Raw genomic sequence first — 22,157 nt, 5'->3', positions numbered from 1 at the left:
TCCAAGGCCAAATAGAAAGCAGAGAGCAGTAACCCCATCAATTTTACAATCCTACCTCAGTCCAACGGGAGCAAAGATGATGGGAAAGAAATATAAAACCTATCGCAGGGAGACTGCTCAATGGGGTCACACTAATGGCAGTTACACTGTAAGAAAGAACAGAGCTCTCCAAAAAATTTACAAAAATTAGATGAACTCCATAAGAAATCTAAGGATTTCCTGGTTGCTAGTACCAGGTAAGTTACTTCAGCAGGATCTGACGTTTATTAAAGAGCCAGGAATTTCTTTGAATTGTTAAAAAAAAAAAAAAAAAGAAATTATTTGAAAGTCAGTCTTGAGTAAAGGTTTCCAATATAAATTATAAAAAAGGATCTAGTCCATGGCTATTATTCTATAAATATCATTGCATTTTTATTGAGACAAGAGGTTGTCTGTATTTGGGTATAGCACTACAATAATGTGATTGACGTTAGTATACCAGGAGCTGCACAATCAACTAAATCTTCTTCTGTTCAATGAAAAAAGTCACCTCGGGACACTATAAATGTTTTGAGGACTTTTACCATTATTCAAATACTTTCCGGATCTTCTGATTTGAAATTGCCCTTAGATATAATATACCTTTCTTTTGACTGTCCTAAAAGCAAGCACATCTCTGTCATTTGGAGATAAGAAAAAAGTAATTCAGAGCCAAGTTTGAGAATTAAAGAAATATAATGGGAGATCAAATTGCATTAGACAAGTTTTGGTTAAAATAAAATGTATACAAATCCAAACAAGGACACTAATACTTCCGCCTCTTGTAAGGTCAATTATCTATATATATAAAAGCCTAAGCGACCAAACGATGAAATATCTGAATGACCAGTTGACCTATCATTATAAAGTGCACTGACCACTAGGGAGCAGACACTCAATGCAGGAGCTGCCCCTTGGTGGTCAGTGCCCTCCCATAGCCAACTTCCTGTGGCTGGCCAACATCCCATGGTCCCTCTCCCCCCACCAGCCAGCCCCAATCAGCCCCAATTGCTGGCCAGGCCTAGGGACCCCACCCGCATATGAATTCATGCACCAAGCTTCTAGATTCACTTAATAAATATTCATCGTATCTGTATTGGGGATCCTCAGGAACCTCCTCTGTGTTAGGAGAATTGCTAGAAGGTCTCATGGGACTTACCATATAATGGTACTCATGACTAAGATTGATCACAGTGATGAGTAGGATATACAGTGGATGATAGGGGGAAGAGATGTGGAATCTGGAAGAAGCCATGTGCAGCTTTCATTTGGCCTCTCCTTCTCATGAAAGGTCACACAAAACATACTCTTTCCCCAGCTATGAAGGTGCAGGAACATGTATGTCATGTTTCTGCCCAACGAAGCCCATCACAGACTCAGCAACCAATGTTTCCATTGGGAGCTGGTCACATAGGCACCCTCTGCCTAGCATGTATCAAATTCCAAAGTCCCAGAAAGGAAGTAAATTTTCAGTAAGAACCATATTGTTTGCATAGTCTAGACACATTGTGCCACCCTTCTGTTAGGAAAGGTGTGTATCAGTGTAGGGAACTGTATATCGTCCAAGTTCCCAGAAGCCCACCAAAGACCAATCTTGCAAGCAAGACACAATGAATAGAAACCTTCCCCATTAACCCTTTCTACACACATGCGAACTTTCAAAGTTCCTTTTTATCTGTGATAATCAGAATAGCAATGCCTCTTATGCTACTGTGATATCTATGATTTTTTTTTTAAAAAGAAGGTGAACTATAAAATCTGTATAGGAAATGGGCCACCCAATGTAACTTTCAAACTCCTTTTTATGATGTAGAAGGTCCTTCATGATCTGGCCCCCTCTTAACTCTCTAGCCTTGTATCTTACCAGCCTCTATCTTAGTCATTTAGGACCACTCTGTTCTTCAGATCTGGGGTCAGGTTTTCATGTCCCCAAGCCTAGGCACAATCAACATTTTGGCTACTTTCAGTTGGCTCCTTTTCACCCATGAGAATGCAACTCGAAACCTCATTTCCTCTTAAAGCCTTCTCTCTCCCCCCAAGGTAAATCACTCTGCTCTGGTGCCCTCTCTTTTCTTTGTGCCTCTCCATCACAGCATGTCACTTACTGGTGCCATTGCCTGTTTATCTGTATCCCCATCAGGCTATAAATTCTATGAGACTAGCATCCTCAAAAATAAATGTGTTGTCTAAATAATTATTCAATGAACATCATGGGGTTCCCTGTGTAAGAAAGACTTTTAATGATGGATCATCTTCAGTGATAATGCTATCATTCTTTATAAATAAATCCATTTGCTTAGGAAACTGGGATACAAATGTACAAAGTAATCGATTAAGGGTATCTTCAGAAGATATAGGGAAAATACATTACTCCTCTCTATCCATTAGGAATTGCTTTGCATCTTTTTCAAAATGTGTTCTCACAGAGTCACATGACAGACATAGGGAAAGAGGTAAGTATTTTAAGGCAGAAACTTCCTTGATAGACTGTGGAATATGACAGGAGGAGACAGAGTTTTTGTCACCTGCTCAGCAACTGGTACTTTTAGAAAGTTTCTACTTCACCTCCAGCTGTGGCTATGGCCTCCTCCTCTCAATCTATGCACATTTTTCTGCTACTGTTTTAAGTGTTACTCCATAAGTGGACTGGTGTGTGTGGTCAGCAACTGTGTTAAGGTCACGAGAGGAGCCAGAAAGTGGAATCCTGTAGCCAGACATTATCTCCTTTATCTACCAACTCAGGTTCTCTACATTATCTCCTTTATCTACCAACTCAGGTTCTCTGTGGCTAGAATCTGCAAAAGTGAATTTTTTAAAGCTACCCATGTAATTCCTTGAACTCTGCCTATTTTGAGAACCAATCCCCATAGACCTGTTGGACAGGGTGGTATGTAAGTCAGGTTGCCTTAAAAGGGAATAGAACAGTCTCTCACAGGTGTTTAGACCTAGGACACCTTATTCATTTATCCACACTGGGTATACAAACAACAGACTTCAATTCAGCCCAACTACTGAGGTCCATGGTTGAAAAAATAAATCTAAACTCCGGGCACTAGACTAAATTAGATCCTTTTTGGAATATCTCTGAAGTGCCATATTTTTATTCATGTTTACAAAAATTATTTTCTAAATTTATTGCTAAGTCCCTACAAAATCTCTGAAGTTTTCTTGAAGTTGAAATTAACAAGTCCTATATTATCCTGAATATAAAGAAGTGCATAAATATTTTTACCTAGTTTAAATTCTGAACTCTAAATGGACTAACCAAATTTAATCTTAGGGTAGGTTATACCTAAGAGAAACAGCAACTCAAAGAGGTATTTAAAAGGAAAAGTTATAAAAGCTTTGCAAAGTAATGAAAGTACTTCTGTCACAACCACAGTGTGGCAAACCACGCATTAGAACAACTTGAAGCTGTAACTCTTGATGTGTTCCTAGCCAGCTCAGTTAAGACATAAGCTAGAGACTTGATTATGGAATGCTGCCCAATGCTGTCAATTTAGAAACACTCTGCCAACTTGGCATCTAATTTCAAAACATTACTTAGCATAAAATTTAAATCCCATTGCTCTGTATCATAGCTTCACACTCGGGGCTGTTTTAGGGGATGAGTTTCTTCAGCCTCCTCACATCTTGCACCATATGGATTTCAGGAGCACAGCAGGCCTGTTTGATGACAGTCACTTCCACAACATGCCTTTTTAAAACCAGAATCTCTGCTTTCTTCCATTTTCTCATAAAGTTGAGTATGTATACTATTTATAACACTAATAAAATAATAGGTCACTGAAAGCAATATGGACACAGAGAAATCACACGCTTACGAATCAGGGGAAATGGTCACATGGTCTTGAACCCCACAAAGAGAATCAGAAAAAAATGCTACAGGAGTGATTAAGTTTTCATAGTTTAAAACTCAAATGAGATTTTAAAGATAAGAGAATCACTTAACAAAATGTCTTAAAACTCCCTCTCTCATCCTAATAAATATCCCCAATGGTCTTCACAATGGAGGAGAGTGGAATTCACTATTGAGAGTGCCAGCAGCGTCCAAGGAAAATATCGGCAATATCCTTAGAAAGGTAGCTAGATGTTGTCAATCAAGTCAGTTTACCTGAATTCAATTCATTTGTTGCTTGCTATATGACAGTCACTGAGTTAATTCCCAGAGCATTACACAAGTGTCAAAAAGAAGTGTAAGGGAAAGTAGAATAGAGGGAAATAAAATACACTGAGAATTTCCATGTGCCAGGCATTGTGACTATTCTATTTCTCTAGCGTTTATATTAAGTAGATGATGTTATATCCTCTTTTTATAGATAAGAAAACTGAAGTTCATTGACAATAAACAATTTATCACTTGAATGAAAAAGAAACCAAACCACTAGAAACAGATATCTGTTATGTTCCCTGATCTATATCTCCAGCTCCAAAAACGGCCTGATACTCAATGAATGTAAAACTAACTAATCAGATAACTATTATTGATAGTGGGGAAGGACACGTAATTAGAGCAACAGTTGTTTAATAATTATTCACCTTACTAACTATAGATAATAATTTTTCTTACAAACCCCTAGAAACTGAAGGATGAAAGAGGCTATAAAAACATAAGAAGTCTTGATGGGTCTATTTCTCAGAAAAGAAATACATTTTGAGCCGAAACCGGTTTGGCTCAGTGGTAGAGTGTCGGTCTGCGGACTGAAAGGTCCCAGGGTCAATTCCAGTCAAGGGCATGTACATTGGTTGTGGGCACATCCCTAGTAGGGGGTGTGCAAGAGGCAGCTGGTTGATGTTTCTCTCTCATCAACGTTTCTAGCTCTCTATCTCTCTCCCTTCCTCTATGTAAAAAATCAATAAAATAAAAATAAAAAAAGAAATACATTTTGAGAACAGACCAAAGATAGGACACACTTTGATTTGGTTGCTGTGCCCAAACCCTGACCCCCTCCAGGAGTTTTTCTCAGGAACGCTGATTATTCTCTGGTCCCAGGAACAGGCTGAGCTATTTGTAACATCATAGAAGATTGGCCACCTTGTTATCAGACTTCGAGCTCCTGAAGACCAGATTGTAGATCCTCCATTCCCCTTTCCATGTTACACTTGCAGCTGCATGTAGCTATCTTCTCACTCCTGTGATGTGGGTCAGAGCAGATTTTCCAGGGTGACCGACTGCTCTCTCCATACTGCCAGCATTATTGGAATAAATTCTCATACATGATTCAACCCTGCCTCTGCTCAGTTTGGCTCAAGTAGTGATAGGCGGCCTCGAACTCATTGTGCCTGGTTTCACTATCTGCAATATAACAGCTACTAAGTGAAAGAATCAGTATGAGAGACAGTTTCAAGCAACTGCAAAGTCCATTCTTTTAATAACGTACCACCCCGTGTGCCTCCAAGATGCATTGGATTGAAGTACAATGCTTCAATGTACTATGGAGGAGTGAAAATTATAAAATAGCCTTAGGCAGTCCCATCTTACACAAACCCTACCTATATATAAACCTGAGGTTCTGGTTCCTACAGGACACCTACTACACAAGGCCACTCACTAATCCCAGGAGACACAGCAGCTCTACCTAATACATAGGAACAAACACACAGAAAAGCAGCCAAAATATAGAGACAAAGAAACATGTCAAAATGAAAGAACAGAAGAAATATCCAGAAAAAAATCAATGAAATGGAAGCAAGCAAGCTACTGGATACAGAATTCAAGACAATGATAACAAGGTTTCTCAAGGATCTTAATGAAAGCTTCAAGGGTGAGACTTTCAAGCATCTTAGAGAGAATTTCAAGGAAAATAGCAAGAACATTTTAAAAAATGTAAAAGGACCAGTAATAAATTAAGTATACACTAACTGAAATGAAGAATAATTTATAGAGTCAATAGTAGAGGATTCTGAAAATAAATCAGCAATTTGGTATAATCAAACAAAAATCATCCAATCGGAAGTACAAAAAGAAAAAAAGAATCCAAAACTGTGAAGATAGTGTAAGGAGTCTCTGGGACAACTTCAAGCAAACCAACACTCATATTATGGGGGTACCAGAAAGAGCAAGATATTGAAAACCCAACACTCATATTATAGGGGTACTAGAGAGAGCAAGATACTGAAAACCCATTTGAAGAAATAATAACATAAATTTTAAGCCCACCTTAAAAATCCTATTCACTGATAGATTTTTAAAATATATTTTAAAATTAATTATTGAGCCAAAGAGAAAATCAAATATGAAATCTTCCCCTACATAGTGAAAGAAATAAACTTACAAGTCAAGGAATCATAGAGACTCCTAACCAAGAGGAACCCAATTATTGAGCCAAAGATAAAATCAAAGTGGAATTTATAAACTATTCAAAAGTAAGAAACACTGATGGTTCTAAATTTTGAAACCCATTTCATGTAGCCATAACACAGAGACTAAATAAGAGACTTAATTGTTTAGATTAGAAAATGAGTTTGAAAGTAAGCAAATAATATACATACCTCAAGGAAGTAGAAGAAATGAAATAAAACAAAACTAAAGAATGTAGAAGAAAATAAAAATATATAACCTAGTGGACTTAATGAAAAGAATCCAAACTGTTATATTTTTAAAGAGAGTTGACTTAAATATATGACATATAATTTTGCAAGTTTCTTTCTCTACAGGTGCAATCCACTTTATGCATATCACTCTGGAACCAATGTATGATTCCCTGCTACCCATCACATACCACATTCATAGATTCAAATTCTGATTTAAAATATCACACATTAAATGCAAACTTCTACCTCATCAGTATTCTGAAATTCTGAGATGTCTGTTATCTATTTACACACTTTTAAAATTTAAGTGAAAACAGACTGTCTTTGGACTGATATTGCAAAAGCCCAGGCCACCACTGCCTGTGTGCTTGAACATCACTCCTGATGAAATTTTCATGAGGTTATTATCATATTGAAACAAGGCCCTGCCAATGATCTGATTACTCTGGTTAGAGCTTCAGCTCAAAGCAGATAAAAGGTTTTGATTACTAAATTGAAAACTGAGGCCAAATATTCACAAGAACTATACAAAAGTTTATTCTTTGACTCAGTAGCTCCCATCCTGACAATCTACCTTAAAACATAATTCAAAAATTTTAAAAATCCATCAGCATGAATACATTTATGTTAACACTAGAGGCCCAGCACACAAAATCATGCGTGAGTAGCTTACTGCTGCTTGCCACCACTTGTCACTCACTGCCCTGCCCACTGCTGCTGGTCACTTGGGCCATTGCCCCGCCCACCACCACAAGCCACTTGCTTGCAGGCCAAGGGAGGGAGGGGCCAAGAGGTGATCAATGCACCTCATGGCAACTGGTCAAGCAGTCATTCCAGGCGTTACGCTTATGGTCGCTGGACTTTTTATTATATAGGACTACAGGCCTGTGCATGAAAATTCATGCACACGGGGGTTCCCTCAGCCTAGCCTGTGCCCTCTCACAGTCTGGGACTTTTGGGGGATGCCCATCTGCTGACTTAAACCTGCTCCCTGAGAACTGATGATCTAAAATAAATAATCATATCCTTGGGTAAGGATTTTTTAAAAAGGTAATGGATGCATGAAAATTCACTGCCAGTGGGGCTGAGGGGCCTGGGAGACTTGGGCGGAAGTTGTGCGGTGCCTCCCCGCCATCCCCCCATGGGGCTGAGGGGACTGGGTGCTGCCATGTTGTGGCTATGGGCACCTCCATGTTGTGGTTGTGGGCACCACCATCTTGTGAGGGTGTGATGGTAAACTAGCATATTACCTCTTTATTATATAGGACTACCCATAAATAATGTGAAACTTTAAGGGCAATGCTACCATCCAAAAATACAGGAATAGTTATGTAAATTATTATGAATCAATTCAATGATTATAAAGTCACTTATCAAGAAAGCATTATGAAATCAGACTAATCAAGCCTACATAGCAGATGATATGATAATGTATATAAAGATCCCTAATGATTTCAACAACAAAAAAATTACTGGAACTCATTTAAAAATTTACTAAAGTATAGAAGGATATAAAATAAATATAGAGAAATCAGTTGCATTTCTATACACCAATAATAAACTATCAGAAAGGGAAACTAAGAAAGCAATACTTTTTACATACAATTGCATCAAAAAATAAAATACTGCCATGGTTCGCTCAATGGTTAGAACATCAGCCTGTGCACCTACACGGATTCAGGTTCAATTCCCTGTCAAGGGCACGTACCTGGATTGCAGTTCACTCTCTACCCCTAGCAGGGTGAGTGCAGGAAGCAACCAACCAACGTGTCTGTATTATTGATGTTTCTCTCTCTCTCTCTCTCTCTCTCTCTCTCTCTCTCTCTCTCTCTCTCTCTCTCTCTTCGCCTCTCTCTCTTCCTCCCTCCCTACTGCCCCCCCATCACCCTCCCTCCCTTCCAATCTCTCTGAAAAGTAATGGGGAAAAATATCATCATTTGAGGATTAACAAAACAAAACAAACCTAGGAATAAATTTAACCAAGCAGGTAAAAGACCAGTATTTGGAAAATTATAAAATACTGAAGAAACTGAAGATACAAATAACTGGGAACATATACCATGCCCATGGAAAGGGAAAAATAAAGAGTTATACTGTCTATACTTACCCAAAGCAATCTATAGATTCAGCACAATTCTTATCAAAATACCAATGGCATATTTCACAGAACTAGAACAAATAATCCAAAAATGTGTATGAAACCACAAAAGACCCCCAAGGGCACAACAATCTTGAGAAAGAACAAAGTTGGAGGAATCATGCTACTTGATATCAAACTATACTACAGGCCATAATAATCAAAATAGCAATAGTATGGTAAGGTCATAAAAGCAGTCCTCCAGACCTCCCTGCCTCCTTGCCTCCCTCTTCCTCTCTCCCAGTTGGAAGGGGGTGGGCCAGTGGGGGCTGCTCCACCCAGCCTCCCTTCATCCAAGCCTCTTCAGGCTGTCTGTTTTGTTTCCTCATTCTGAGAGAGGCTCTGAGAGCGAGCTGAAAGGGAAGAAAAGAAAGGGAGAAAAGGCTGTGAGCTGGTGGGTGCTGTATGCGTCTGTGTTTGTGTATGCGGTTGTGAGTGAGTGTGAGTGCCAGCCCTCTACCCCCTGTCCCCATCTCCACTGCCACAAGACCTCACCCATCAGAGCCTGCTGTGTGCACAGCCTGGGCATTAGGTCGAGTCTCTAGTTGTTGTGAATGTGACGGACCCAGGGTTTTTATCTATTAGGATTATAAACTACTTGTTCCAGAAACCAAAATAATGTAGACTGTAGTTGATTAGAAATTCAAATTTCAGAAGTCATAAATGCAAGGAGGTCAGAAAAATCCACCACAGTCCAGAAATATTCTTTGAACCCCAAGAGTTAATTTTTTTCCAGTTTCTTAGTGAAGAGGAATGGGTATCAATACCAGAACCCACTGACTTTTCAGAGGAAAAAAACAGGTGGCATTACTATCTTCCCCTCAAGATAACTGCCACCCTTTTGGCACCACCATGGTACTGGTATTAAAAGCCATGAAATGTATAGCATCCTTGGTACAGACCCCATCCTCAATGAGACCTCATCCTTGTCTTTAAAAGACTTTGTGATTGAACTATGAAAAATTCTGTTAAAAAATAAAACAAAACAAAATCAATATCGTCAACGTTTCAAAGTGAAATTGTATATGTCCTAGTTGTTATCCATTTTCTTTATTTTATAATTAACTGCCTAAATGGCTTAAGAAGTGGCTGGCTTTGTTAAACAATCTGAAAACAGTAAGAACTTTTCCCCAAAGAATGAGCTGTCAAATTATTCCTCTAATAATGTCTTGTTTCCTGGTGCTAGTGTTGAAATGCCAAGGCACTCTGACAGATAATGGAAAATTTATGCACAAGGCTTTTAAACAGCGTGACATATTGGTTTTAGAAGCAGCTCTTAAGTGGAAGGACAGGGCCAGCGGGAAAGGGGGAGATAGTAATGGAGGTGCCAGGAACAATTCTGGGCCTCCTTCCTGATATTGGCATATTAATGTTAGCAAAAGGCTTCCCAACATTTGTCCAATAGTAATTAGGCTGGATTTTTTTCCAAAGGAAAAAAAACATCAATTTCTGTGTAAATTAAGAATTCCAGATATTGAAATAAAATAAGGAAGAAATATAAAACAGAAAAAAAGTTGAAAAGAAAATCTAAAAGTTTGTTACCAAACAGTAAATTTTCTACCATGGAAGAAACTTTCTAAATTTTACCTCGAAGGCAAAAAAAAAAAAATCTTCTTTAAATTCATGTGTTTACTTGAGTGTTAATACCTTAGTCTAAAATTGCCCTGTCCAAAATGGCAGCTAGTGGTCACCTATGCTTATTGGGCACTATTTCAAATTGATTTGTGCTACATGTGTAAAACACACTTTGGATTTCAAAAATTTAGTATTAAAAAGAATGTAAAATATATCTTAACTAGTGGCCCGGTGCACAGATTTGTGTACATTGAAAGGCAATTAATTAGAAGAAAGATACATGTGGTAATTATGTTACTGCAAAAAATTACATGTCAAAATAGTATATATAATATAGTATTATAAAATTAAAATGTGTGTAATTGGTGCCAGCGAGAGCTTTATAGGTATCACACATGTGCGACTCAACATTTATTTTTAAATTGCCAGTGCATGTTATATGTACTGCTGGTCGGTCAGTTGGATGGTTAGACAGATGAACGATTGATCACTTTGCCTTTGTATATATAGATCTTTGCTTATCGAAAATGAAGTTAAAACATTTCATATGTACCAGATTAATTTAAAACATTAAAATTAATCTCACCTGTTTCTTTTTACATTTCTTAATGTGGCTATTAGAAAATATGGGTACATATGAGATTCATATTTGTGGTTCTCATCATACTTTTATTAAACAACATTGGTATCTGAAATGATTGCAATTGGATTAAATTCCTTTAAATTCCCTCTAGCTCTAAAGTTCTAACATGAAGAAACTGCACATTTAAGCTTATAAGTTTTAAATACAAAGTTATTTCAGAGAAACATAGGTTAGTCACCATTTCATTATTTTTTCACACTTTTTCACCCACACACCCTCCTCCAGTGCTTTCTCATGCTGTTTTTATGGATTCCTAATAGCCAAGAAAAATGAATCTATTTATTTATAAAATACAAGTATGCAGTTCATGGTATTGTCAATTGCTATTTGGTCCTATTCCTTTTTGCTTCATATTATGCTCATGCATTTTTAATGCTCTGTATGAATAATGAACTATTTGTGTGGGCTTTTCCATTTTAATATTCGTCAAGCAGGAGGTTTTGAAATAGAGATTATTAAAGATCTTATATTTCAGTGATCCCCAAACATGCTGGCACCTCTGAGTCACCTGGGGAGCATATAGAAAATATTCAATACTTGGTTTCATGTCTGGAGACTCTGACTCAGTAGGTCTAAGATGACACAGGATCCCATACATCTTAAGAACCTGCCCACGTCACTCAGAAGCTCTGCGAGGTTGGGAACCAGCAGTCTAGCCCTGTGGTTGGCAAACCACGGCTCACGAGCCACATGCAGCTCTTTGGCCCCTTGACTGTGGCTCTTCCACAAAACACCATGGCTTGGGTGAGACTATTTTGAAGAAGTGGCATTAGAAGACGTTTAATAATTTTGGCTCTCAAAAGAAATTCAATCGTCGTACTGTTGATATTTGGCTCTGTTGACTAATGAGTTTGCCGACCACTGGTTTAGCCTAACTTTCTTCATCTGTAAGGAGGGTAAAATGAATTGTCTCAGGAGCCTCAGACCCTGAACCATGATGCAAGGCTCCTCACGACAGCTCTGTGCCATTCTGAGAGACCTTCTGTCAAACACACACATTACTTACTCCTCAAGAGCTTCGGCCATCAGTATATCTTCCTTGTCAGTTTTAACATCCAACTCTGGTTCTCCACTGAGCAGAAGCTTCAAGTTATAAATAACCAGCAAAGTACCTAGCGCAAAATAGATGTTTAACTTGTCAGTATTTTTACTACACTAAATATGTCGTGGTGATATTATCACATTTATTGATTTAAGCCTGCCCTCGGCTAAAATTCCCTTTGTACTTTAGTAAATATGCTTGGATAAGTTCCAAAATGTATGTCTTATAGAAAATTCCACTCTCTGCCAAAGAGTGTTGAGTTTCCACAGTAACAGTGCTTCTTATTACTTCTCAACTTATTGTAACTCTTACAATGTGTATTCTTAAATTTGGGCGTTTTTCATAATTTGCATTATAAAAACTATTTTATAATAGCCAAATTTGTACTGCAGGTAAAGCTCTCATTGGAGGAACTACAATCAATGCACATAAGAACAAATTACAGTTTTAAAAATGTATACAAATATGAAGTATTGCTTTAAAACCCTACAACAGGTGTTGGCAAATTTCTTTGGTAAAGGGCCAGGTAATAAATATTCCAGACTTTGCAGGCCATATGGTCTCTGTCACAACTACCCACAATTCAACTCTATCACTGTAGCATGAAAGCTGCCACTGAGAACACATAAATGTGTGAGTGTGGCCATATTCCAATAAAACTTTATTTACAAGAACAGGGATGAAGCCAGATTTGACCTGTGGGGGCCATAGTTTGCTGACCCTGCTCTAAAGCATAGTTAACAAAAAACAAATGCTTTATAAAGTTATTTATAATATGAAGATAAACAGAATTGTTAGGTAAATTGAAAGAACAACCAATTACACTTTTTTGGTAGTACTTAAATACAAGGGAGAACATAGTGGCTAAGAACTGGACTTGGGAGCAAATTGCCTGGGTCTAAATCCTGGATCAACCATGTGCTGGTGCAATGATCTCAGATAAGATTCCTAGCATCGCTGAACCTAGTTTTTCTCATCTATACAGTGGCACTTATAAAGCACCTAAAACACATATTTGTTTTAGGGATTAAATGAATTAATTTTTATAAGCCATTTAGAAAAGTATTCAGGAAATATTACACTCTTCATTACTATTTATAAGAGTACTCACAATTAAAAGTCAACTAAGAAATGACATCAACTATCCTCAAAGTATATCATGTACATGTTAATAAAATGAATACTATAATTGCCCATATTTTTTTCTATAAGAAAAAGAAAAGGATGGAACACAACACCACCAATTAAACAAAATGCCACTGGTTAAAGAAGAAGTTTCAAAAGTAACGTAGGCTAACTCAGAAATAAATTTGTTGAAATTTTTCTATAAACAATACAATAATCAAGGGGTTGGAAAAAAGCAGAGTGCATATAGCCTTCTCTAAAATAGGATTCTTTTTGCTTCTTGTTATAAAAAGTGTGGAAGCCTAGAGAAAGATTGGCACTGAAAATATTACTAGACCTGGTATTTCTTCATGTTCATCAGAAAGTTGGTGAAGGTTAAAAAATGCAAAAGAGATCTATTAATTTGGGAAAGAGTATCTACAAAGTTATTGCTAATTGACACAGAAACTTGGATTCATTACTTTATAAGTTACTAAATCATAAACCTGTGATCATCTAATCTTAAACACTGCAATAAGCATCTCCTAACTGTATCTGGTGCCAGGACCGTGCAGTCCCTGTGGTCATAGTTTTATCATCCTTTTCTCACCGATATTTACCAAGTTGATGGAAGTACACACCTTTCTCCCGCTATCAGGGACTTGAAGTTATATATGTTTGCATTCTCTTAATACAAAAGTTATACACACTGTATGGCTAAAACAAATGACTGCCCTCATGTGAGATGCCATGTGATATTATAAAGAGAAAAAATATGAACACATAAATTGAGTGCTTTTTATAAAACAATGAAAACAAATACTTCCATCAAGATTTCAACGTTTTTATGATCTTACCACATTTCCCATAGATTAAATCAAATTGCCGCATTAATTCAGCCTCGGTTTTATATGGAGAGTACTTATAAATTATAGACAATTCCGTTGACAATTTCTGAGGATCATCTGTGACAGATTCTCTGGTTTTTGTTAACCATGAAGGCATTGGAACTACAACCTATTAAAAAAGCACATCAATTTACTATGAAACACACAAAAATCATCACCTTTTTATCTGTTCATAATTCAGTCTACTCTTCAGCCAAAGTACAAAACCAAACATGAAGTTACAAGTTTATTTCCCTTCTATATTCTAATTTTATAAGGAAGAGACACATAACATACATACATATGTATATATATAAATATATGCATATATAGAGTGAGTGTGTATACACACACACACACACACACACACACGGCTTTATTCTAAAATGGTTCATTGTGAAATGTGGAGACAGAAAGAATCCACTTCTGCTTTCTTTTAAAATATGAGTAAAATGGCAGAGGAAACAACAGTAGCAGCATTTAGAAACTGGAGAGCAAATATAGCATTTCTAAAAAAAGCAATCCAAAGATAATGCCAGAAAAGAGAAGCAGCCTGATTTATACTTCAGAATCCACTAAAAGACTCCAGAATTGATTACATGAATCAACTCTAGACCTGGGCAAAAGGGAAAAAGAGCTAAATGTGCATTTAGACCCCTATCTGGCAGTAAGTCCTCCCCTACCTCCACAAAGACTGGATGTTCACTTTCTGGAAAGACTGGGACAAAGTGTTTCTAAATTATATGACATGCCAAGTATAGCTGTCAAGGGACCTTACTGAGATGAGAGGGATTAAGTGAAAGTGTACATATTGGGTACTAGGAACCTGAGACCTCTTCTCCCATTTAGCTTCCAGGAAGATGTCAAGTAGGTTTTCAGGTGGAAGACTGTAGGTATATTCTCTGAGAAATCTGACAAACCCAGAAGGAAAGACATAAAGAAAATTATGTTGATGGTTTCCCAATAAAACAGCCAGCTAGATCTTCTTATCGTGATACTCATAACTGCCAAGCCTCACCACCCACACTCTCAGAGTTTTCAATAGGCATTTTATTAGACTAACCTTTAAAGTACATCTGGCTCTCAACTGCTGTTTTGTTCAATGTTCTTTTATTACAATGTCGATGAGGAAAAAAACTCTCAGCAGTGGCCACTGCCTGTGTGGAATATGTAGCTTCTCCCCATCTCTATGTGGATTGTCTCCAGGTACTCCAGTTTTTGAAGGAGTGCTCCTAAAGATGTGAACATGAGGTAGACTGGTGTGTCTGAACTGTCCCAGTCAGAGTGCGGGTGTCTGTGAGTGCCCTTGCAATGGAAGGGCATCCCCTCCGGGGTGGTGGCCCTGAACTACTGGGAGAGGCCACCCATGACCCTGTACTGCAATAAATAGGTTGGCAAATAATTATATTGTTAATTTTTCTTGAATGCATGTGTAGCTCATATTTATTTTAATGTTTCATATTGGAAGCATTTTGGGTCTTTCTTTATAAGTCTGATAATGTTTTGTAACCAGAAATACACTGTAAGAACTTAATTCTCATTTATATCAATTAGCCTATGTGTAAAATTTGTTTTCACTTGAAGTCTCAGTTTCCAAGAACCTACCTGGGAAGTTAAGTGAGGACATACTATGTTCAGGATGAATAACTATCTAAGGAAAGCCTCTAATATGATAAATAGAGGTCACAAAAGCATAAACAAAGCAACTCTGTGGAAACAAAAAACATAGAACTTAAAACTTTTCGGAGGAAAAATCGATCATTGTTAATATCTTCAGAGCTCTGAGAGAAAGTACTATATCCTTGAAACAAGAACTAGATATCTTTTTAAAAGGAACATTGAGAGAAAAGAAAAGACTTCTTGGGAATTAAGAATATGATTATCGAAAGAAACTTTTATATGAAAAGGTTGGAAGATAAATATTATAAAATCTCCCAGAAAACAAAACAAAAATGTAAAGGACAAAATATAGGAGAGGAAAGAAGAAAATTAAAAAACTGATCTCCAAGAGCTAAGAAATAGAAGCTACAAAAATATATAGGTAAAATAATCGTCAAATGTTATAGGAAAATGCCCCAAAATTGAAGGACATGAGATTCCAGATTGAAAATGTCCAACAAGCCCCCAGTACAATGGATGCAAACAGAACCACCCAAAGGCAAAACACTGAAATCAGAATACTGGGGACAAAGAAGATTCCACTGACCTTCAAAAAGTAAAGTTCAGGGGGATACAATGGTCACATACAAGACTCGGGAATTAAAATGGCTTAGACTCCTTAAAAAAACACTAGAAATTAGGAGATAATGGAGCAATGCCTTCAAAGTTCTGAAGGAAAATTTATTCCAACCTAGCAATAAGACCAAACCAACTAGCATTACATTTTCAAGCAAGATAAAAACACTCTCATGCATTTGAGATCTCAGAACATTTTACCTTTCATGCATCCCTGCTAAAATGTTACTGGAGAATATGTTACACCAAAAAGACATGAGATTTAGGATCTGAGATTTAACATAGAGGAAAGATTCAGAGACTCGCCTGGACAACAGCATGGGCAGATCCCAGGATGGCAGCTGAATACCATCCATGGAAAGCAGAATTGTGAGCAGTGGTAAAGACACAGAAAACCAAGCAGATAGTCGGTGGTAGTGATAAGTACATAGAACACTAAGCAGACAATTATTGATTCCAAGGAAAATAAAAACTTGTGCAGGAGAGAGAAAAAATAACCATTTATGACATGGTATGATTATGAAATGATGTTTATATAGTCTCATAATATAAATACTGAACATTGTCATAACCATAATTACAAATGAGCTATGAAATTGGAAGGCTATGTGTGTGATAAGAGTACAGGGGGAAAATAGATAAATCCTATTCTTTTATAGTAGGAGGTTAACAGGTAATGCCTAAATCAAAAGTAGCAATACAATTGCACAAAGGCATGGTTTTTCTTATGATTTCTTATAATGCCAAATTGCATGCTGGAAACACTCAGAATATTTTGCAATTTAGTTAAATATTTGTACAGTTTTATTACAATGTTGACTTTTGTGAATTTATTGATTAAATATCTTCGGGGTGGGGGTGGGGGAGGAGAAGCACTACAAGCCTATTACACACAGATATCCAGAATAAAAAAATCAAAAGAATCAGCTAATATTATTGAAAGAATCTGCCTCTATGGAAATAGAAAGAGGTTGCTGGTTTTATTTATTTTTTTTAAATAAGGATAGGGTGAGCCAAACCGGTTTGACTCAGTGGATAGAGCGTCAGTCTGCAGTCTGAAAGGTCCCAGGTTCAATTCCAGTCAAAGGCATGTACATTGGTTGCGGGCATATACCCAGTTGGGGGTATGCAGGAGGCAGCTGATCAATGATTCTCTCTCATCGATGTTTCTAGCTCTCTATCCCTCCCTTCCTCTCTGTAAAAAAAATCAATAAAATATATTTAAAAAATAAAATAAATAAAGGTAGGGTGAATGGTCCATTTTATTTTATTTTATTTTATTTTTAATTTCTTTTTTTAATATTTTATTGATTTTTTACAGAGAAGAAGAGAGAGGGATAAAGAGTTAGAAACATCAATGAGAGAGAATCATCGGTCAGCTGCCTCTTGCACACCCCGTACTGGGGATGTGCCTGCAACCAAGGTACATGCCCTTGACTAGAATCGAACCTGGGACCTTTCAGTCCGCAGGCTGATGCTCTATCCACTGAGCCAAACTGGTTTCGGCTGAATGGTCCATTTTAGAAAGCTATAGCCACAGAGCATAGGCCCCATTTTGCATGCCCTTTACACACATAAAGTACAACATAATGCTTACAGCATTGTTTTTCTTCATGTCAGCATCCCATTGGCTATTCCCTTTTGCCTGCAGACTGTTCCTATTATCCAGCCCCATGTTACTGTAGCCAGTGAGCATGCTCCGCTCTTACTGGGCAATCTCACATTTCCATACTGTCTCTTCAAACCCCATTCTTATTATCTCCAGGTTTGAGACTTTCTGTACACCATTTCTCTCCACAAAGCAGCCTTTCTAGTAATAAGATATACTCCATAAAACCGCCATTGATCACTAACGTGTCCATCCATATCATAGCTTTTGACAATTTGTAGCAGCAGGAACCATACTTGTTGAACAGAATTCTTTTTAAACAATTCCACTTTATTATTTAGGTAATTCATATGTGTCTGCCTTATTTTGTGGCAGTGCTAAAAACACTCTGATGGTCAGATTGTCAGTTCCTTAACATATATGTACTCATTGTACTGAATTATAACTGATGTTTCTAAAAGTAAAACTCAGACACTGCAAATTAATAACATGTCTCTGGGTCATCAAATGGAGTTGAAATTATTATGGTCACTGGAGTTATGAGATTAAGTATATTTCATATTCTGTTTCTTTAGATTTTCTATTTCAAGACTTTGAATCCAATATTCTATCAATATTTCTTTTAAGAATGATAATCCATTTATGGCTCAAGTGGTATAACTGATTTGCAAGCTTCTTCCAAAAGCAGTTCACTGTGCCAAAAGGAGCCCCTTATTTTGGGAGATTTGTAGATAATGTAAATAAAGTTCTGAAAACTTCCTAGAAGTAGAAAACCCAAGAGAGAATAAGATAGGCCTCCAATGACCCAGCCACTCTTTCTTCATCTCCCAAACATATTCTTAAAATTCTAAATCATAACCAGAAAGAACTCATTGTAGATTTTACCTCCTGAGGTAGGAAATGAAAACAACATAGATACCATTTTAACCAAAAAAAAATCTCAACTCTTACCTCACTCAGACCTTCTCCTTCACAGAATGTCTGAGAAAAAAACACACAGGTCATCGTTTCTTCCTTCTTTGTGAAAAGAATAAAGTCTTTTCCAATCCTCATGGACCCACTGTATTAAAAATCAAGAAGATAGCAGTTTTTATGTCAAACACTAAAAAGGAGCAATAGGTAGGCATGATAGTGTGTTCTTTAATGCGTTTTCTCTTCATAGAAATAGCTCCACTGTTTTGCTGACCCATCACTGAGAGTTCAATATGGTTTTTTGTGTGTGTGTGTGTTTGTTTTTTTTCTCAAAGCAGAACAGATGGATTTGAACTAGTCCAGGCCCACACTCTTGCTTGAGACATGACTTCCAGAGATAAAGATGGCCTGGGGTTGAAGAAGAGCACAATCATCTGCCTCTAGCAGTTGCCACACTGCTGATTGTGGCCTTTGGCCTTGCTTTTCATTGAGATACTAGAGGCCATGCCATGGAGGGGAGATCCCTCAGCCTGGCCTGCCCTCTCAGTCTGAGATCCCTCAGGAGCAGTAGGTGACCTGGCGATCAGGGTAAGGTGACACCCCATCACACCTTTGCTGCTGCCTCTGCTGGCAGCACAAGCCTCGCTGGCCCTGGTTATCTGAATCTTGGGTGGCCCTGGGCAGCTTGGCAGCTGCCATCCGAGGCTTTCCTGCACCTAGGGCTGGCCCTGGGTAGCTTGGGGGGACAGAAGGCAGGTGCACAGAGCAGCCAGGCCCGCACTGTCCCAGCGGGCCTGAGGTAACTGGGCACCACCATCTTGTGGCTGTGGGTGCTGCCATCTTTGAGGGTGGGACAGTCAATTAGGATATTCACTCCCTATTGGCTGTGGGTGCTGCCATCTTTATGATGGTGTGAGGATCAGTTAGCATATGCCCTATTTATTAGATGGGCTTTTACTGAAATAAACCATGGACACAAATGGCACTTATGCTAAACTATGCTTTGAGAAATAAGAAACTACAGAGATGCAATTAAGCTCAGAAGTACAGTAATTCATGAAAGAAGATTCATCACTTATTTTAAAATTAAATTTTAAAATGTTGTAAAGATCAAGTCACTTAAGGGTATGGAGAATCCAAACCAAGGTAGAATTCCCAAGTTTATATTCTTTTTAAAGTTTTATAAACTTCGACCATCCTAATATATAAAAACCCAAGGATCGTAACATCAAAAATGACCGAAGGCTCAACCAACCTGAAGTCAGTGCTGGGTAGCTGTGGAGACCCAGCACTGACTGCCGCTGCTGTGGGAGCCCCGAACCAGCACTGACTGCCAATGGGGCTGCGGATCAGGCCTGCAGAAAGGCCTGGGGAGGAAAGGCAGGGTCTGATCTGTAGCCTCTGTGGAAGCTGCTGATCAGCACTTGCCTCTCTCTTTTGCTCCGGGCCTGGCCAGCAGCCATGCCTCTTTCTTTGAGGCAGCCGCTGGGGCTGCTAATCAATCCTGCCTCTCTGATAAGGCCCATTGATACGCCCAGAGACACTGATTGGCATAGAACCAACCAATCAGAACTAAATCTGGGTGAACTGTGAGGAGCCAATAACTGCCTAAGAGGTAGAGCTTTTGACATTGACTGGCATAAAAACCAACCAATCAGAACCTAATCTGGGTGAACTACAAAGACAGAACCTAAGGTAGGGGCTGAAAAGGGATTTTAAGGGCAACAGCTATTTGATGTAAGGTGTAAAAATGTAGTTCAGTTTTTTAATGACCAGTTTGGCAGTAGAGTGCATATAGCTATCAATCCAGATAGAGGGCTTATGTATTTTTGTCTGCCAAAAGCATCTCCTCCTACTGAAAAAGGCTTCTCTCACCTTCCATTTAAGCAATCCTATCCTATATAATTTATCTATACTACTAAAAGGGTAATATGCTAATTAGATTGGGTTGACCAGACATCTGACTTCCTTCTGGACAAAGCCATGGTGGTAGGGTCGAGGCAGGGGCCATTAGGCACAATCAGGCCAGCAGGGGAGGACAGTTATGGATGAAATTAGGCAGGCAGAGGAGGGCAGTTGGGGGCAAGATCAGGCTGGCCCAGTTCGGAGTGAGATCAGGCCAGCAGGGGAGGGGAGTTAGGGGCAATCAGGCAGGCAGGCGGTGTCACTTAGGGGCGATCAGGCAGGCAGACAAAGAGGTTAGGGATGATCAGTCAGGCAAGCAGAGGTGTTACAAGCAATGAGGCAGGCAGGCAGAGACAGTAAGGGGTGATAAAGTCAGGCGGGCAGGTGAGCAGTTAGGAGCCAATGGTCCCAAATTGTGAGAGGAATGTCCAACTGCCGGTTTAGGCCCAATCCCTGTGAGATCATGCCTAAACCGGCGGTCGCACATCACCCAAGGGGTCCCCGTTTGGAGAGGGTGCAGGCTGGACTGAGGGAACCCTTCCTCCCCATGCACGAATTTCATACACTGGGCCACTAGTTTCTAGATAAGATTGTCTTTAACTAAACATTGTTCCATTATCAATAATATATGCCTTAAAGAAAAGAAATTCTCACCTTTTAAGACCATTGCCATATTGCCCAATAAACTTCAAGGTTGATAACCGTTTCTTGGATGTTCCAAAGTAAATAATATCTGAGGCTTCCCCTGTAATCCACAAAAGTGTTTTAGGTGGTTAGTAATTATGAGTAGTTCACAGGTGCCAGACATCCAGTTCTTAGCACATGAAGCATATCTCAGAACACACATCTCTTGGATCAGCCCAAAAGAAAGGCTCCTTATCAGGCTCCATAATCTCTGGCCAGGATCTTAATAGTATTATATTTAAGGAGGTCAGACAGACCTAGCCATGTGATTTTAGGGTAAATAAGAGTTTAAAACTCTGAAGTTTAATTTCCAAATATCTAAAAGAGAACTACTTACATTTAAAAGATCATATACTATGACCAAGTGGGAATTATTCCAGGGATGCAATATATGCAAATCAATAAATGTGATACATCACATAAACAGATTGGTACAATATTTGCAAATCAACAAATGTGATACATCACATAAACAGATTGGAAGACAAAAATCATATGATCATATCAATTGAAACAAAAAAGCATTCGACAATATCCAGCACCCTTTTTTCATAACAATTATCAGCAAAGTGGGATAGAGGGACCATACTTCAACATAATAAAGGCCATATATGACAAAACTACATCACAGTTAATGGATAAAATATTAAAATTATTTCCCCTAAGAAAAGAACAAGACAGGGACATCCACTTTTACCTCTCTTACTCAAAATAGTACTAGAAGTGCTAGCCACAGTGATCAGATAAGAAGATAAAAATAAAAAAAATCATTCAAATTGAAAAAGAGAAAGTAAAATTATCAATATTTACAGATATATTATACATAGAAAATCCTAAAGACTCCATTAAAAAAAAAAAACTACCAGCTTTAA

General features: G+C 38.2%; 1 protein-coding gene across 1 annotated transcript in view; it reads right to left on the bottom strand.

Moving 5' to 3' along the window:
- The window catches only part of MORC1 (MORC family CW-type zinc finger 1), a 146,038-nt gene that overhangs the window by 102,231 nt on the left and 21,650 nt on the right, over positions 1-22,157 (bottom strand). The window contains exons 3-6 of the mRNA XM_045583783.1: positions 21,256-21,374; positions 18,736-18,844; positions 13,911-14,070; positions 11,914-12,019 (exon numbers count right to left, since the gene is read on the bottom strand). Coding sequence (XP_045439739.1) covers positions 11,914-12,019; positions 13,911-14,070; positions 18,736-18,844; positions 21,256-21,374 — 494 coding nt within the window. The remainder of the gene's footprint in view (positions 1-11,913; positions 12,020-13,910; positions 14,071-18,735; positions 18,845-21,255; positions 21,375-22,157) is intronic.

The sequence above is a fragment of the Pipistrellus kuhlii genome, unplaced genomic scaffold (genome assembly GCF_014108245.1).
Source record: "Pipistrellus kuhlii isolate mPipKuh1 unplaced genomic scaffold, mPipKuh1.p scaffold_m20_p_2, whole genome shotgun sequence".
Taxonomy (NCBI): domain Eukaryota; kingdom Metazoa; phylum Chordata; class Mammalia; order Chiroptera; family Vespertilionidae; genus Pipistrellus; species Pipistrellus kuhlii.
Note: the sequence above shows the minus strand (reverse complement) of the source record. Positions and strands in the feature narration are given on the sequence as shown.